This window comes from Brachyhypopomus gauderio, chromosome 16 (assembly GCF_052324685.1).
Source record: "Brachyhypopomus gauderio isolate BG-103 chromosome 16, BGAUD_0.2, whole genome shotgun sequence".
Lineage (NCBI taxonomy): Eukaryota > Metazoa > Chordata > Actinopteri > Gymnotiformes > Hypopomidae > Brachyhypopomus > Brachyhypopomus gauderio.
The window spans coordinates 18,397,443-18,415,972 of record NC_135226.1 but is presented as its reverse complement, the minus strand read 5'-3'; the positions used below and the strand labels follow the sequence as shown (position 1 = coordinate 18,415,972).

The window sequence follows — 18,530 nt, the reverse complement described above, 5'->3', positions numbered from 1 at the left end:
AATGCATATCTGCAAATCTTAAACAGCCCCTCTCACATGCCAGTGACCTCCACTCCCCTGGGGGGCGCCGAAGGGGCTTTGTTAATCAGGTCTAATGTGCACCGCCTCTCTCCCCCTCCCTGCTGTTCACACTCCAGTGCTCCGCTGACAGCTTCGACACACACACACACACACACACACACACACACACACACACACACACACACACACACACACACACACACACACACACACACACACAGCTGCCCCTGACGGGTGGGCCGGATGCTGCATGGGTAATTGTTTACTTTGTATGCCAATTAATTAAACAAACTCTGGATGACGGTTTGGTCCCAGCTCTGGCGTGCCGGATTACCCCCCCCCCCCCCCACCCCCCACAGGGCGGGTGGGCAGGCGGGCGAGCTCCAGACTGTGGACCCTGCAGCTGCACGACGCCCTACACTCCTGCTTCTCACACTGGATGGGAATCGCACCCTGGACCCACAGATCACTTCTGTGAAGTGATTGAGGACACTGAGGCAGGTGGAGGTGTGTGTGTGTGTGTGTGTGTGTGTGTGTGTGTGTGTGTTGGGTCGACTTTTAAGTCACTATAATAAACCTGCCCCTGGCTACAGTTCCAGTACATATGTACATTTTATTTATAAGGCGGATTTAAAGCAGTTGTTGACAGTGTTATGTTAAGTTGTGTAGTTTAACTTAGCAGGAGCTACATAGCAAATCACACACCCCCCACTTTACATATAAAACGTCTGTATGAACGTCTGCATTAAGTTTGGGTGTAGGCCCACACCACTGTCTACATCGCATGACTCTTTCTCCGTGTCCTATTACGGAGCTAAATGTGGAGAGTTCACGCCTCCCAGCACAAACACACGCTCAATCCAACTCCCTCCGAGCCCCCGTCACGCCTGGCCGATGCCCTTGGGATTCACATGTGAGACTGTGTGTGTGTGTGTGTGTGAGAGCGTGTGTGTAAGTGTGTGTGTGGTGTGTATATATATGTGTGTGTGTGTGTGTGTGTGTGAGTGAGAGCGTGTGTGTAAGTGTGTGTGTATATATATGTGTGTGTGTGTGTGTGTGTGTGTTTCTAACCTAAGCCTCCTCTTGAGCTGCAGACTATCATGGATGATCCTTTTCACAAACTCCAGCTCTCCTCCCTCCGCCATGATCTCCGTCACTCCGCCCGTGTTGACCGAGCTGGGCGGAGTCCGCCGAGAGTTCCGAGAGTTCACCCCCCTGGTTGAGGACACACACACACACACGCACACGCACCAGACTGACCCATGCGCTGACCCATCTAGATCCAGACCCATTAGGGAAGATCAAGCCTGTAAAGACTCCGCTCCGCGGTGAAGGAGCTCCACGACGCGGTGCGAGGACACGAGGTACCTTAGCCTCTAGCTGGTTGGCGAAGAACGGAGGGTTACACATGCAGAAGTCGTAAACTACAGACTCCTCCTCTTTTAACGCGTTCATCAAAAGGGTCTTCTGGGGTACCTTCACCACTGCAACACACCAGACACTGCGGTCAGACTGCACATCATGGGAGAACAGATCCTATATGAGACACACTGAATTACATGCCCAGACACGCGTGAAATACACACACACACACACACACACACACCTTTAATGAGATCTGCCATGTTGTTTTGCTCAACGTTCTTCTTGGCGTAATTATAACAGATGTCATCCACCTCTGTGGCTAGGAAGTACCAGCCGTTCATGGAGGCCCCGAGTAGCGGGTAGATGCAGGAGGCTCCCGTGCCTACACATACACACACACACACACACACACACACGGTTTCTGGAGAACCACACCACGACGCTAGAGACCTCACACCTCACAGTACACAGTATTACCTTCAAATGCACCATCCTATTCTATGTACACAGATTAGTGCTGGGCGGTATACCGGTTCGCACGGGAAACCGGTGTTTAATGTAGTTATCATAGGAATTTTTCATAAACCGTCCACACCGGTTTAAATAACCTTCACGTGTTCGTCATTAATTGCTTCTCAAGGGTCGCTTTTTATTGACGCTAAGCACACATGCAACACAGCGCAAATGTAGCTTGCTGAAGAGGAGGGACGTTCTGAACCACAAATTCTACCAAACATTAAAGTAAAAGATGATGCCCAAAGGAACTTTTGCCAAAGAAAGGAGCTGTGTCTGTTGTCAGGAAGTACCCTATTTTCTCGACTATACAGCGCACCTCAATATAAGCCGCACCTACAAAGATTCCATTAAAAAATGGAAAGTGTTGTATAAGCTGCACCGGGCTAAAAGCCACATGTATCTACTGAAGTGAATACATTTAACCAAACTGATCAGTTTCTGAACGGTGCCTGTAGCATTTCACGGGCGACAGATTTGGCTTTCAGCCGGTGTTGTGTCGAATTCCTCAAGGGTGGCTCAAGGGTGTTAATTATTTAAAATAAAATACACACTGGCTATACCGAAGTTCACCTCTGACCACATGACTTCGCAGTATTACAGCAGTATTATGTCTAAATATCTAGTTAGGACAAAACTAGAGTGCTCAATGAACTAAGTTATAGTCACTGTAACTCCCGAATATCATCTGTAGCGTTTTTATGTAGTGTTTTTAAGGTCCATTTTCAATATTTTCCATCACCTTCAGCTTAATTAAGATATATATATATTTATACAAATACACATGGTTGAAATGATTAGAAATAATTCGCTTTTTATCACATAAAAAAAATTAAAGGTTTTGTATTTTTACTGCAACAGTCATGCTATATGATTCATTCACTACTTTAGTGCTACCATTTGAAAACTGATCATGAGAGTCCATGCAAATCTGTATTACATGTAATACTTAGGTGGAGACGCTTTTTCTAACAGTGGAATAGGGTGCTCTTAACCACTATACTGCAGTAATTCTTTTCATAATCAATGCAGTTAACACATCATGCATGGGGGGGGGACAGTCAAATACCGTGAAACCGATGTAATTTTGAAAAATACCGTGATATAGAATTTGTCATATCGCCCAGCACTAACACAGATCATCATCATCAGCATCAATGTCTATGGTCACTTTTAGCTAGTATGCACTGCAGTAATGATAAACCAAATTTAGAGCACACACAAAATGATGTGATGGAGAACAGCACGAATAAAACGAGCTTTAAAAAGCTACTGGTAACAGTGATAGAGAGTATAGAAAAAAGTAAATATTTATGTATGCATGAATAAAACACGCACGCATGTTTATAAAATTAAACCATGCAAGAACCGTATCCAAATATAAGGTCAACTTCAAATTATAAGAGAAATAAATAACGCATTAAAAACCGTACGGAAAGACCTAGAATAACCTTGGAAACCGAAAGTTAAGCCAGGCTCTATGAGCAGACTGGACGCGCCTCGTTCTGAACAATCAGCTGCCTGAAGAGACAGAAGTGGACATGAAGAGTGACTGATCACGTCCATAAGAAGAGAGACAGAGGTGGACATGAAGAGTGACTGATCACGTCCATAAGAAGAGAGACAGAGGTGGACATGAAGAGTGACTGATCACGTCCATAAGAAGAGAGACAGAGGTGGACATGAAGAGTGACTGATCACGTCCATAAGAAGAGAGACAGAGGTGGACATGAAGAGTGACTGATCACGTCCATAAGGCAGTAAATGGTTGACGGGCCAGACCGGCTCATCCATTATCCAGTCAGCCATGCTTCAAAACCTCCGCACAGGGCGTCCGACATACGAACGAGGGTGTAACGGGGGAGCCCAGAAGATCTACCGCGCCAATTCATCACGAGCATGACAGGACACCGCAAATAAGACGGTCCTCGTCTTCGCTGGGGGGGGAACCTAACTCGATCAAGAGCCCCGCGTAATAAAGGACCGAGAAACTGTGATAGAAAAGATAAACACAGGGACAGCTGTGTGAGGATTTGAGCCGATTCCCCAGAGGGGCTGGGGGAAGCAGCGTACAGGCGGGGTGTCCTCGTGGAGGAAGACCCCCCTGGGTGGGGAGAAGATTTAGCCGAGCAGTGTTTTGTCTAGACTGGAGGAGCCAGCCACTCCCCCCACCCCCCCCACACGATGTCTGCTTCGGGGTAAACCCACCAGTACCTCTGCCAAGGACCGATCCAAGAGCCAGGGGGCCAGAGAAGGGCTTTGGGCCTACAGGATTAGAGCAGTGGGGAGGGTGTGCAGAAAAGGTGGAGGGGTGTGTGTGTGTGTGTGTGTGTGTGTGTGGGGGGGGGGGGGGGGTGCAGGTACCGATGTCGATGCCGCTGCGTGGGCTGCCCTGCCCCCCCGTCAGGTCCTCCACCCAGTGGATGTAGTTGAGGCGTAGCGGGACGGTGGGGATCAGTCGCTCCAGCGGGATGTCGATGGTCAGGCCGAAGTCCTCCTTCAGCAGGGTGCAGGTGAGGGCGCGAACCGCCTCGGGGTTCTTGAAGTTCACCCTGCAGGGGGGGGCGGAGAGGGCCAGGAGATTAGGCACCATGGGTCAAAACACAGCAAGCCTCCTTCTGCTTCATCAGTGCTGAGCACCCAGTTCTCCACCGGCGCGAACGCGAGCCCGATCAACACCAGCCTGGACTCGGTTTACACCCGCGTCTCGGCCCCCAACGCGTTCAGCAGAGAGGGGAGCGGGCGGGGAGCAGGAACTGCGTGGGTGGAGGGGTGTGCGGAGCGTGAAGGTGGGCGTAATTAAGGCGTCTGCACTCACACCTCGCAAGATGCAATTAGAAGCTTCCTAGCGAGCTGAGGTGGCTGGCACCTCTGAAAGAATAGGCCTGTGTGTGTGTGTGTGTGTGTGTGTGTGTGTGTGTGCACATCTGTGTGTGTGTGCGTGTGCGGGCGCACCGTGGGTCTCAGCATGAGAGCATGAATTCAAGCCATGGCATGTAAAACGCTGTTTTATCACAGGACAGGCCTTGATGGGAAAGTGATGGGAGACCCCCCCCACAAACAACACCAACACACCACTCTACATCATGGAGAATCTTGGTTTACACATGCACATCATTTTGAATGCAACAAATGTCTTTTTTTCTCCCTTTCCCAGCAATTAAATATTAGGAGAAAGCTGGAACTGTCAGAGTTGGCAGCGAGCCGGATCCCAAACCGGAGGTGTTGCGGTCCCAGAAACTGGGAATGTGTCAGGAGAGGCGTCAGGAAGAGCTTCCTGGGGAGGAGGGGCTGAAGGCGCAGGAATACTGACAGGAAAACTCACTTAAACCAGCACGCTTCTAAAAACAGACCAGCGGGCGAATACATCCTGAAAACGGCCGCAGAATGCAAATCAGACCTGCCTGCACCAAATTCACGCACAATAAGCTTCAGAAAAGATAAAGAGCAGTGGCTTGATTTCGAACTAGAAGCTACGTTTAAAGATGAGGGATAACGTAGATAACGATGATGATTGAGCGCTGGAAGAAAGCGAGGCTTTCATTTGTTACTCTCCCACACGGGAAAAAGGTCAAAACATAGTAACTGATGTGCTGATGGCACATTCTCTCTCCTACTGGGAGCAAGACGTGAGAATGATCCAGCCCTGATCACACACACCCACCACACACACTCCCCTCCACACCACCCCCCAAACCCACACACACACCCCCCCCCCCCTCCACACCCCACCACCCCACACACCCCCCAGACAAATACCTGTCAGTGATAAGGATCTGCACGTGCACATGTGTGTGTGTGTGTGTGTGTGTGTGGGGGGGGGGGGGGGACGTTTCTTTAAAAGCTAAGTTTTAAATTTTAAACAGATTCCTTTGTCGATTTCAACAAATTCGAGCAAAAGTGGCAGTCACATTAGCTGGAATTAATCTAGTATTTTAGCCACGTGCATTAATCTATGAATGTGACCTTGGAGGTGACAGCCTGAATTAAATATGAATCAGGTGGCCATTGATGGTTGCCATGGTAACTGCTTAAAGAATAATAGGGGGGGGGGGGGGCGGCACAGAAACAGCCGCATGAGAGAGAGAGAGAGAGAGAGAGAGAGAGAGAGGACATAAGAAAACAACAGACACTTAGACCTTGTGTTACGTACAACTGACACGTAGCCGAGACTTTGTTTTTCTTCCGTTAGCTCGGCCAGGCCGCGATTCGTATTCTGAGGCGAACGCTAGCTGCCCCGCCCTCCGTCTCCACGGCGATGGCTGGCGAAAGTGCGAGAGGCGTGAGCATCGCCGAGTGCGTGTGCCGTCGCTCACGAGAACGAAGACGGGGGAACCGGCGAAGAGGCCGAGTGGAGCCGGTTTGCGGCGACGCGGGGAGCGCCGACAGGATCGACTCTCGCTCGGACGTGTTGCGTTCGGCAGAGAGCCACGCGAAAGGACCCAGGTCAGCGACGGCAGCATTTGAGGCTAGTGCGTGTTGGGTCTCTCTAGTGCGTGTTGGGTCTCTCTAGTGCGTGTTGGGTCTCTCCCACAGAGGTGAGAGACACCAGCCAGTGTGCCACTCACCGAACAGAAGGGTGCGGACTTATAAACAATAGCTCTGCGCTCCAGAGTCGCTAGCCACAAGGTCACCTTCACAACCTGTCCAACAACCTGAGGCGTCTCCAGGACAAAAGACGTGTCCTACCGGGTAAAACCTGCAAACCGAACACCAAAGCGTCTCGCAAGCAGCCAAGTTACATCAGCCATCAGTTCTCGACTCTTAAGTACTTGAAATCTCCGTTCCTGAAGGACACCATCTCCGCACTCCTACCTGTTCCAGCTTCCTTTTGTTTTTTTATATATGTATGTAAACCGTGCGACAAAACCGCCTCGCTGTTATCCACGATCACAGCTAATAGCTAATCACACATCTTCTAAGCAGCTACGATGTCGGGAAGGTCCAGGAGAAACGTGCTGGCCCGCCTGTGGAGTGGATCGGGCCAGCAGCGGCGACCCTGATACCGGCCGCGTCACTCACTCGCACAGTGAGCCCGTGATGAGACCCTCAATCACGTCCCTGGTTCTGGGCGAGAGGACTCTGCTGGGATGCCCCCCCCCCCGGCATCAATAATGCAGCCGATCACCAGCCGCCTCCTCTGGAGTTGAACGCTCCTCCCCTCGACTCCCAAACCGCTCCGCGTCTTTCTCTGGGGTGAAAGCAGACCGAACGCTAAATGTCACCCCGAACTGAATTTTTAATGCTCCCCTGCGAGGGCCGCCCGCCCGCACGCCAGTAACGGACGCGACCGCACTGCTTTTGTGCCTCTTAATCTCATCTCTCCCTTAATTTTGTCCAGTGGATGACATCTGTGGACCAAATCGTCCCCCTCTCTCTCCACAGCACGTCCAGCTGAAGTTTGAAGGCGGAGCTGCTATGGTTGTCCCGTCTCCTGGGCTACCCTTCCCCCGTAAGAAGTGCCGTCTCTGCAGATTAACCCCATCTTCCCAACGCCTGCCGAAGACGCTTAGCACAAAAAAAAATGTAAGAAAGCTTATCTCTGAAGCACAGCCAAGCCCGTAGCGGTGAGGAGTGTTTAACTCTCAATGAGCGGGCTAAAGATTTTAAAGTGCGTCCCAAAGACTTTATTAGCTGTGCAAATCCCAAAGCAGAGAACTAACTTGTGCAAGTGCGCTCTGAAGACCTGGTTAAGAAAAGGATTAGTATAAATGTATTATTATTATTAGCATTTTAGAGAGGAAAGTGTTCTCATCTGGGGAGAGTGAGCAAATGTGTGTGTGTGGAAGAAAAAGTGTGTCTAAAAATGAGAAAGAGATAGAGACAAAGACGTAGCCAGAAGGGTGGTGTAGTGGGTGGAGGGGGTGGATTCAGACTCGCACCTGTTAAGAATGCCGGGAGCATTTAGGCAGCTCCCCCCCCCCCCCCCCCCCCCACGCCCACACATCCCGACACACTTACACACCAACACCTGCCAGCACACCGAATGCATCTACATGTACACAATGCCATTTTCTGCCCGACCAGACCGTCCTGACAAAGAGATGAGCGGCTGCGCGCGCAGGGCTAGTTCAAAACTCGCGCACGGCAAAGCGCAGCGGCTACGGGGACCCAGCTGCTGGGTGGAGACGCTCCGTGACAACAGCCTGCTAAAAACCCGTCTGAGACGTGTGAACACAGCACACCCCACCGCACCAGAGAAATCCCCCAAAGACATGCAGTCTCGAGAAACGCCTCAGATTCACGTCCAAATGAAAAGGGTGTGTAAAACAGTGCATAATAAACACATAATCGTATATGCATGATTTTATGCATTTGCGATGTCAATAAATATGCACCAAAATCTGTAAAACTGGGGTTACACTGGTGAGCTGCTAAGTTCTAGGACCCTTTTGGTATAATGATCTCAGGAAAGACCTGGAATATATTATAATAAATGCATCTGACCCAGATCTGGGTCAAGACCATCAGTGTGAGCCCTGGAAACAGGCGAGGGGGGATTGTGGGAGCTCAACAGCATTCATTATACATGAGGAGCCAACGTGCGTTTCGAGGACTCCAGGTAGAAGATCTCCATCTCCGAGGCCGGCGGACACGGCGATCCCGCTGCCACGTGTAGCCGGCGGTCCCGGGGAAGAGGCCACGGCCGACGGAGCGGTGGCCGAGAGGCGGGCGGCCCCGCTAATTAGATCACCGTGCCAGGCCGCGGCAGGCAGCCACCAGAGCCTCGTTACTGGGGAATCAGAGGGAGAGGCCCGCCACACCTGGTCCGTTTCACACTGAGCTTCAATAAGGGCCCTCGGCAGCCGGACCTGACAGCACAGCCGAGCCAGAGGGAAGATAAAGAGGAGGAGGAGGGGGGGGGGTAACACTGCGAGGGACGCGCTCACAGCCGGACCTCTCCAGGTGCTCAGGTGTCTGTGGTGATCTCCACGGCTCAGCAGCCTTTATTCTCTCCTCGATTGCACTGAGGCGTCGCGAGATGACAGAGAAGCAGCCTGAAAAATTAGGCGGCAAACCGAGCTCAACAAAGGAGAAGCAGTTTTATGAGGTGATGTGTAATATGCTGTCAAGAACCCACAGATTAAAAATGGAGGAGTATTAAAAATGTGTTTTCCCCCCCCCACTTGTAAACCTGCTATAGCTAAGATCAACACAACAATATATCCCCGGTTATGACTGAAAATGAGCAATTATGGTACTGGGGTGTTATGGTACTGGGGATACATGTTCTCATGTATCCGTTATCTCACTAGTGTAAATGTTGTATGACAATTTCAAAGAACCTAGAATATAGTACACAACATAATACACATCACAACTGTTACCACAGTATTTTCAAAATAATTTAAATTTGGAGTTCTTAGTGAATCATAACTGCACACAATACAAACATGGTGCTTTCTAGCTACACTTAAAGCCACATCGGAAACGAATACAACATGTAGGAAGGACAAAAGAGACCAACATTTTCTATAAATTTGCAGCATGTGAAATCTCAGGTCACCCCAACAGTGATACCACCCTGAGGGGGAGGGGGGGTTCTTCTCTGAGCCTAACGAGGCACAGAGCACACTGCCTGAGCAACACGCCTGTGAATCCGAGATCACTAGGGGTCCCAATTACCAGTACCTCTCATGCACCATTCAGAGCTTTGTGGCAGTGAGAGAGAGAGAGAGAGAGAACCTCGCAGTGTTCAGAAAATGAATCAGAGGTTTCAATTTCCACGAGCGAATACAGTTGGCTGCCAGTTGAAGGCAAACAAACAGTCTCACTAACAACCACGAGTGAGTCTTTAAAAATGTGTGTGTGTGTGTGTGTGTGTAAAGCCTAAGGCTATGCAGATGCTGTACTCCAGACGGAGACAGACAGCTGGCCAGGCCCCGCAGCGAGGGAGATTCCCTCATCGACTTTGACATCAGCCCTGCAGCACCTCAAACCAGCAGCCGTAGACCCAGCAGAGCAGAGATCATCACCGTCTCCTTCTCTCACAGGCTGGACGGCTGGCTTGGAGACCTTAATGTCCTCTGCAGAGAGGTGTGTCCCTCTAGGCAAGGTCAGTACTAAGCATGTACCAAGATGTAATGAGAATGGAGATATTGCGATGTTTTATTGATGCATGATCAGAGCCGGAGTGGCTAATCGAGAGACTCCAGAGGATTCCCGATGGGCCGGCTCATGTCAATCTCTATATTTTGGGCCGATTGGGAGGGAAAAATAATATTGGGCCGGATTTGGGCATATAACTCCCAGGCTGAAAAAGTGTCCCACTCCGGCCCTGTGCATGATGTACAGTTTTATTCATTACTCAAAAATATGAACACCAGCGACAATATAGTTGAGTGAAACCTGTCAGCCATGTCCAACACACTTATGGGGGGGAACTGTTACTCACGAGGCCCGGCCGATCAAACTGGTCTTCACGTGTTTCTGAAAGTCTGGATATTTGGAGGCCAGGTAGGTGAAGTCTGGTGGCTTGTCCCTGTACCGGTTCCGAGGATGCATGGATTTATTCAGAGCCATTCCTCTTCTCACACTGTCGCACTTTACAAACAGTGCAAAACATCAGGGCCACAATGCACACCAATACAAACACTCATGAACTATAGTCCCATTTAATCAGATAAGAAAATAAAAGCCTTGCTTGCCATTTGTTTGTAAAATAATGTGTAATGTCAATCGCATTAAACATGCAAATATTCAAAAACGCAAAGAAGGAGTTAGCCGAGCTAGCGAAGTAGTTGGGCTAGTTAACTTAGCCACCTAGCTTAAACATGCTAAACTATGGCAGACTATTATGATTTCAAGAGCTAACTAGACCGAATGCATGAAACTACCACTACGGTGTGTTTTATAAAGTAGTGTCGCAACACATGAAGCGAACGCGTGTGATTAATCTCCATATGTTGTACCTGCGGAGTCGCTCGTCCACGACCCACGTTGGATCAACGTTGTTTGTTCCGCATTGGCGCGGGCGCGTTCACGTGCACGGGCGCGCGCCGACATCAAACTTTGACGTAACTCCCCCCGACCACGTTCCACACTAATGCACTGTAATCTATGTAAGCATTAAAAAACTTAAATAAAAGATATCTTGCACGTTATGCAGCTATAAGGTTTATTTTTGTTTCATGAGTCGTTTCTAAAAATTCTTATTGTCTTTGCTATCCAGCGCCTTTCCTGAATTAAAGTATGTATTTTCTATGAAGTATGTACGCCACGAAGTGTCTCTGGTCAGGGTGTAGGATGCTCAAACTACTGTGGAATTACGAATTTAATCTCACTTGTTACTTCTCCCAAACTCACCTTCTGGTTGCCCGTCATCCACGTGCAGCACATTTCATTAAGATACTAAACTGACACGAACTTGAGTGTTTAAGTGACGTGAGCAATCATATTATCGACGCAATGACGAGCGGAACCATAAAGAGAGATTACACCACCGACATTTTCTTTTTTCCTTTAATTATGTTGCAAACAATAATGACAACCAGATATATTGTTAACAATTGGCCGTGTGAACGGTGATGACACGAAAGCAAAAGTCCCGTTAAGAGCTCGGAGGGCTCGCGCCCCCGCTCACGGGACAGCGGAGAGAGGCGCGAGCTCGGGCCTGCAGGACGGACCCACACATTATGTACATCAGTCCACCCGGCGTGTGCAGCGTTGGGATTGCTTGGGACCCGTGAATGGCAAACGTGATTTTCTTGTAGGGCACATAGAAGCATATTGAAGCCCCTGTTCACGCAATTAAGAACCTGGTCACTTTCCCTTGTCAGACCAGGAAACGCTTGGTGGGTGTATGTTTATACCCCATTCTTCTTCTAGTCTTTGATTTTGCATTAGACCTATGGCCCTATGGAAACTTTAAGTATGCCAGTCAAGAGGGAGTAGTGCTTTTCAACGATGGCTTCTTTTTTTTTTTTGCTGAGCATCAGCGGCGGACACCATGAGCATGATCAAAATAATCTGGGAGACGGATGGATTACATCCAGTGTGACCTAGCGGGGTTTAACGGTGCAGGATTTCTGAGTTATACTGTAATATCACGCGCTGGAAGAGAGGTCTGTCCAGTAAGGATGTTCACCCTCAAATCCCTGCTTTTTATGGTTTAGGTCCAATCCCAGTTTAGACTAAATCTCTATGGATATAGTCCACCCTTTGGTGTAGTTTGAACTTGCTTCAAGTACCAAAAAAATAAATCCCCCCCACCCCCATCCCAGGGGTCACCGTATGTCCCACTGAACACTTATTTACAATACAGAGGTACAAGAAAGCAAGTTGATTTAACGATTGTAATCTGTACCATTTTTTCTCTTTCTTTGCAAGAGGCATCAATGGTGTTTAGAGGCGGGCACTTCTCCCTCAGTCTGCAGCAATCCCATCACTATAGAAAGACAGAGGTGTCAACCTCCTTCACAACATACAGACCAGTCTGCCTACAACCACATACCGAGTTCTTCAGTTATCATGCCAGCTGACCTATCTGGTAGGGCGCCAGTGTCTGGAGTCATTAGTTCACTGCACTATATACTATACACAGATATTCCCTTTACCAGTCAGGGGTGACAGAATTGGAGTTTTCTTTAATTAACTATCATGGAAGCAACATACCTGACATTTTTTACCTAGTTAAGACACTGCAGGACAGCCTGAGATTAATCATTAAGTTCAGTGCTACCTGAATCACCGCTGACCCCACCAGACAGCTCAACCTTCAGTGCGGTTACATGCAGTAGTGCTAAGTTGACAGGTACATATCTCAGACTAGTTACCATCAATGTTTTTTTCTTTTTTTTTGTTTTTTTGTCACAACCCCCCCCTCCCCACCCCACCCCAACAGCAGCAGGTACAGCCAGTACACACAATAGGAAATCGCTAGATAACAGACTGGTTAAGCAGTGGAATTCTTTATTATATAATTGCATTGTAATGAAAAAAGCTAATTAAAATGATATTTGCTTATGCATTTATTAATGTCTTAAATCGCTTTAACCTTCAGTCAGGTGCAACCGAAGGTCTAACAAGAGCAGGGATGTGCAAGTTACTTTTTTTTTTTTCTTTTTAAACTTTACATTTTCTGCCAAAAGACAGGCAGGTTTCTATTTGTTTCATTTTTAAACAAGATATGGAATGGTTTTTCTCCAATTCGGGGATCCATTTAATAATGTCCCATAGTGTCCGTGTTTAACATTTACTCACACAGAATGTAAGACGGACGAGAGAGAATGTGCACCTGCGGAGACAGGAGTAATGGCCTGAACACCTGTGGTGTGATCCTGCTGGGAGCTTCACAAATCACCAGTGCTCCTCTCCGGGCCCACAGTGCCATGTTAAGGCAGATCAGCTGTGGTCCACCAAGCCAAAACCCCCCTCACAGTAGAAGCTTCCAACAAGCCTTTCTACGGAGAGCACAGGCTAACAACAGCATAACTGCTACTAGCATTTCAATAGGTTCCTTTAACCAAACAAACAAACAAAAACAAACAAAAATCCCCATTAACCTGTCAGTCAATACAGAATTCAGTTTCCTACATGGGCAAAATTAGCTCAGATTTCATCACTTCAAGGATACTGCCAATATGTCATTTGGCCCCTCCTCTATGTAGAAACAGCTTTCACTTTCAAGAACATCTTTGCACATCCTTTACAAACTGCTGGGAAACACCTTGAGCCCTGGTCATGTTCTGCGTCTTGGGTGAAAACTGAGGGCTACTTTTGCAATGCACAGGAACACCCGCTCTGCAGAAATTCCTCAGTGTTATCTGTCTAGGGGGCGACAAGACGATTTAAAATGGTACGTCTACATGATTCTTGCAGAGTAGAAACACAAACTCACATCAACGCGGTGAACAGGAGCTCTTTAAACTCGCAGTACATAGTCAGAACACCCAATGGCCAAACTCAAGCACTTTATGGGCAACACTTCTGTTGTTTATAACACACTTGTCAAGTGCTTCTGAAGACAAAAACCAACACGGGGTGAAAATCTTCACAAAGGTTTTTTGCAAATCTATATACATGGCTTTATTTTATGGGGGTAAAAAATAAACTAAAGAATACATCTTGGTGCCCACTATTCAACCTGGTGTGTGCAGTAGACGGGAACTGTAGTCTATAGACTGGCATGTGGAGTAGATGGGAACTGTAGTCTATAGACTGGCGAGCAAGGTTCTCCTCTCAGCCAATCAGGACCACAACATATCTAGGGATTGTTTTCCAGTAGGAAATTTCTTGTCAAGTATACAAATATTTATTCCCTAACGTTTCAAGACGATGGGTTGACTCATTCTGGGATGTAGCTGTTAGAAGACGTAGGCCCACAATAAGAGAATGGTAAGCACACTTCAGAAATGATGTTACAAAGCTACAGATTATTCTGAAAACAAGCCCCATAGACAATTTGCCGTCTAAGGATTATAGGTATTCCTTTTCGTCGTCTCCACCCCCCCCCCCCCCCCCCCCCCACCCCATCAAGCTAGGCACCAACAGACCACAACAGTGATAGGAAAAAACAAAACAGAAAACAAAAACAGTTATCCAAAGTAAAAAAAAAAGAAAAGAAAAGAAAAGAAAAAGAATTATTCAGGAAGGGAAGAAGGAAAAATAGGACAAACAAGGACAATGCGTCATAATTTATCAGTATAGTGCCCTACATTAACCCCGTCAGTTTATGCCTTCGGTAGGCTGAATGAAAGTTCAGCCCGTGTTAAACCTATGGTACTTCTAGACAATGTTATGTAAATTTACAGTATACAATGTTGGATTCACCATGCAAGAATACTTTTTGTGTGCGTGTGTGTGTGTGTGTGCGCATGTATGTGTGTTTGCATGTGTAACATTTAATAGCTCAATCTACATCCTGAATAATTTACATAAAAGGACAAGAGTTATTGAACCAGAGCCATTGGGTCGAGTGCATCCAGAAGAGACGGAGTAGGGGAGGAATGGGTCAGGATTACGGGGGCGCGGTAGCTGTGGTGTCCAGCAGGCGAGATCAGCGACACTCCCACACTTTAACTGTCTGATCTACACTCCCAGTGACCACATATGGAGCAGCCTTGTGGAAATCTGTGGAAAGAGGCAATATTGTACAGCTAAGCATTTATAACACGAAAAGGAAAAAACAAAAATATATTTATTAAATGTAAAATAAAGTGATCTGCCATATCAGTCAATTATTAAAAAGAGAAAATGTGTATTCAAGTTGCAACCAGAATAAATGAAAACCGTTTGTTTTGCCCCTCAAAAGCAAAATCAAATCACTGCTTGAAATGTGTTTGAGGAACTGCATGTAAAGGGCCGAACTGAGGCTCCTGGGAAATTGGGTAAATAGATTGTGAAGCATCTCTGAAGTGTTCTTCAGTCTTGATCCACTAAAAAGCTCAGCCAGGTAAGAGCCTGGAGGACTCATACACCCCCCCCCCCCCACACACCCCACCCCCACAGCCCCAGGATACTGCTGTGTAGCTAAAAGAGGCACAATCCCCTGCTCCAACCACCAGTAGCACCTGGTCTACCCCTCACCTCCAGAATAAAAGCTTTCAACCTTCCAGAGGGAAATAGTTCACACTGCCCAGAGGTGTCTTGATCAAACGGCGGGCATATAAGAAAGACCCAACAACAAAAACATCACAAGACTATGATGAGTGATTGAAAGTCGTTCTAGAAACTTACCCAGAGAGGTAACAAAATGTTCATGGGCACTCAAAGTCTTCATGCAGCGTTTGTTTTTATAGTCCCAGACCCTCAAAGTCTTGTCATCGGCACAGCTCAAGATAAACCTCCCCCCAGGGTGAAAGAGCACCCCACGCACCCAGTTATCATGGCCAACCTGTGCAAGACATCAGAGTTGTCAAACAGCATGAACAACACTGGGGGTTGCATGGTTAAAAGAAACATACAGACATGTGAATTCCAGCATATTTATCCGTCTCACTCACCAGAGTCATAAGGCACATGCCAGTGCTGATATCCCACATTTTGATAGTCTTGTCTCTGGAGCCAGACAGCAGAAACGGTCCAGGTTTCCCGCTCTTCTTTGTCTGGAAAGCAAACAGAAGGAGTAAGAGGAATGGGCATTGTGTGTGTGTGTTTATATAGAGCTCAGTAAAACACTGAGGAGGGCTCAGTAAGAGTCACGGACGTGCACACACACACAGACACTTCACCGGAGCAGAAAGCCTACAAACAGCATTCTTAGAGGTCCTTGAGAACAATGGTGCACATATCACACATGCGTTTAAAAATCCCCATTAAGAACATTAACACAATCTACTGAAGCTCTTTGAGATGATACACTAATGGCACTGTAGTGCATCACTGACTGTGTAAAGGGGTCTGTGGCTCTGTGGTTCACCCAATACCAGACTGAAAAACCCCAAGATTAAAAAGAACACTGCACTTTAACCTTGGTTACTATTTCACATCAAACCCAGTGCTGTGGAACAGCTCAAATGGGTCATTCTTCACCAGTTCACCCACTCCTCCCAGTTCACCCACTCCTCCCAGTTCACCCACTCCTCCCAGTGTCATTGATTTTCCCCCCTTTATCTTTCTTCAAGAAAATCCATGAATTTTGGCCCCCTGAGCTAAATTTAAGCACTTTCCATTTCTTTGTGTGTGTATTCTGACCCTCAGCACCTGCCCGTTTCTCCAGTGGATTGAGTGAAATTTCATACTGAACTAAACCTAAAGGATCAATATGTATTGATTATGTTCCGTGGCTTCATTTTAGGGTTAAAAAATTAACTCAATACGTGACAGTATTCCAACACTGACTGGTACTATTAGAAAACAATAAAGCAAGTCTGGACCAATGCTACTTGAAACGGGTTTGGGCTGATTGCAGAATTAATTGCTACATACTCAGAAGTATAAAGGAATGCAAGCCAAATTAATGAAATCATTAAGGAGCTGGATGAGACTGTGAGCTCACGTAGTCCTGCTCCACTGGAGATCCTATAAGAGGGAAACGGTCACAAGACCACCTACACTAACGGACAAGTTCATCATTCAAGTTTGGCCGAGTTGAGAACTGACGAGGAACCACTGACGTTGAGAACTGACGAGGAACCACTGACGTTGAGAACTGACGAGGAACCACTGACGTTGAGAACTGACGAGGAACCACTGACGTTGAGAACTGACGAGGAACCACTGACGTTGAGAACTGACGAGGAACCACTGACGTTGAGAACTGACTGGTCTGGCTGCAGATGAACTAACATCACCGGTGGTGCTGTTGGGGAGATGCAGCTTTCTTCACACGCACTTGTTTTCAACTTCCATCCCACTTGTTCTTCTTAGCGTCAATGCAATTTCTATTTGTCATGTTTATATGTGTGCCTAAGACTCTGTCCACCATTACAAGTGTAAGAAATTATAATTTACAGAAAGAAATGTAATGATGGAGCAATATGACTTCTTTGATTCATTTATATAATCAACAATGCAAAGTCACAATTTCCCACAAACAAAATTGTAGCAATACTTATTGGGAAAAATATAGTCAAAATATCTTCAAAATAGGTTTTCCGAAAGCTATACATTTTGCAAAAGCTCCGTCACTCATTTTTTTATGCAGCACCACATAACTAGATGTGATAACTATATTAGACAGAAACAAAATGAAATAAAATGTGTGTTGGAAGAAAGTGAAAACGAGTAGAGGATTTTCTTCATTCTTAATTAATCAAATAATCATATTTGTTATGTTATATGTTCGATTTATGTTTATTAAAACTGACTACTGTAAATCAGCCAGCAACAAATCTGCATGAATGTATGTTACAGATCGTCTCCTTAGAGTTTCTTGGATGTTGTACAAATTTCAACCCAGTCCTTTGAGAAATAAGCAATTGGCGAATATATGTACAGAAGAACTGCAAAAATAATTAAATTTAGCTCAGAGGGCCAAATTTAGATTCATAACTAAAAAGGTATTTGGAATAGAGTTTTAGGGTTTTGCAGGTTCGAGTGAATTTAAGAGAAGTTTTCATGTGATTTTTTAAAAGGAAATACATGACGAACTAGGAGGTCTAGGGGAGTCGGCCTGGAATCACCCAGACAGATAATAAACTTTGTCACCCGTCCAGTTACACACAGGCAGACACGCACACGCACACACAGGCAGACACGCGCACGCACGCACACACAGGCAGACACACGCACGCACGCACACACAGGCAGACACGCACACACAGGCAGACACACACACACAGGCAGACACACACACAGGCAGACACACACACACAGGCAGACACACACACACAGGCAGACACACACACACAGGCAGACACACACACACAGGCAGACACACACACACAGGCAGACACACACACACAGGCAGACACACACACACAGGCAGACACACACACACAGGCAGACACACACACACAGGCAGGCAAATGAAAGCAGAGATATCAAGGCTGAAGTGCTCACACTAAGCAAAGGATGAGGCAGGCATGTACAAACAAGTCAGACTAGGTCTAAACCATTACAGATGTACTTATTTCAGGTAATACTGCATAATTACCAACTGTGAAATTCTAATTGATGTCAAGAGATCCCACAAATATTCCACCTGAACCGATATGACAGTGCCAACCTGCTCTGTGTTTTTTGTTGTT

The 18,530-nt window shown here is 47.0% G+C and overlaps 4 protein-coding genes across 7 annotated transcripts in view; 2 read left to right on the top strand and 2 right to left on the bottom strand.

Moving 5' to 3' along the window:
* The window catches only part of slc35f2l (info solute carrier family 35 member F2, like), a 3,984-nt gene extending 3,480 nt beyond the window's left edge, over positions 1 to 504 (top strand). Inside the window, exon 10 of the mRNA XM_076975987.1 lies at positions 381 to 504. Coding sequence (XP_076832102.1) covers positions 381 to 504 — 124 coding nt within the window. The remainder of the gene's footprint in view (positions 1 to 380) is intronic.
* mettl16 (methyltransferase 16, N6-methyladenosine) lies at positions 7 to 10,972 on the bottom strand. The gene is made up of 6 exons (XM_076977337.1): positions 10,812 to 10,972; positions 10,295 to 10,443; positions 4,264 to 4,451; positions 1,628 to 1,768; positions 1,391 to 1,505; positions 7 to 1,236 (listed from the first exon to the last, which is right to left on the bottom strand). Exons 2-6 carry the CDS (start codon positions 10,420 to 10,422, stop codon positions 903 to 905), a joined length of 906 nt encoding a protein of 301 aa, XP_076833452.1. The 5' UTR covers positions 10,423 to 10,443; positions 10,812 to 10,972; the 3' UTR covers positions 7 to 902.
* LOC143478379 (uncharacterized) overlaps positions 5,984 to 18,530 on the top strand; it is a 26,258-nt gene continuing 13,711 nt past the window's right edge. The window contains exons 1-3 of one of the 4 annotated variants that reach the window (XR_013121733.1): positions 5,984 to 6,345; positions 7,285 to 8,950; positions 9,729 to 9,955. Coding sequence is in view for 1 of the 4 variants with exons in the window: in XM_076977338.1 (XP_076833453.1) it covers positions 6,158 to 6,345; positions 9,729 to 9,955 (415 nt within the window). In the remaining 3 variants the exon portion in view is untranslated. Of the gene's footprint in view, positions 8,951 to 9,728; positions 9,956 to 18,530 lie in introns of all 4 variants that reach the window. The other 3 variants (XR_013121734.1, XR_013121732.1, XM_076977338.1) reach the window with 3 other exon arrangements.
* The window catches only part of pafah1b1a (platelet-activating factor acetylhydrolase 1b, regulatory subunit 1a), a 26,835-nt gene continuing 20,070 nt past the window's right edge, over positions 11,766 to 18,530 (bottom strand). The window contains exons 9-11 of the mRNA XM_076977336.1: positions 15,843 to 15,944; positions 15,577 to 15,733; positions 11,766 to 14,970 (exon numbers count right to left, since the gene is read on the bottom strand). Of these exons, the coding sequence (XP_076833451.1) occupies positions 14,897 to 14,970; positions 15,577 to 15,733; positions 15,843 to 15,944 (333 nt within the window). The 3' untranslated portion in view covers positions 11,766 to 14,896. The remainder of the gene's footprint in view (positions 14,971 to 15,576; positions 15,734 to 15,842; positions 15,945 to 18,530) is intronic.

Coding starts and splice junctions, on each gene's coding strand:
- mettl16 (XM_076977337.1), bottom strand. CDS start 10,422: ATGGCTCTGAATAAATCCATGCATCCTCGGAACCGGTACAGGGACAAG. Junction 1,769..4,263: donor ACGCAGCGGCATCGACATCG/GTACCTGCACCC, acceptor GTGTATGTGTAG/GCACGGGAGCCTCCTGCATC. Junction 1,237..1,390: donor GCCAACCAGCTAGAGGCTAA/GGTACCTCGTGT, acceptor GTCCTCAACCAG/GGGGGTGAACTCTCGGAACT.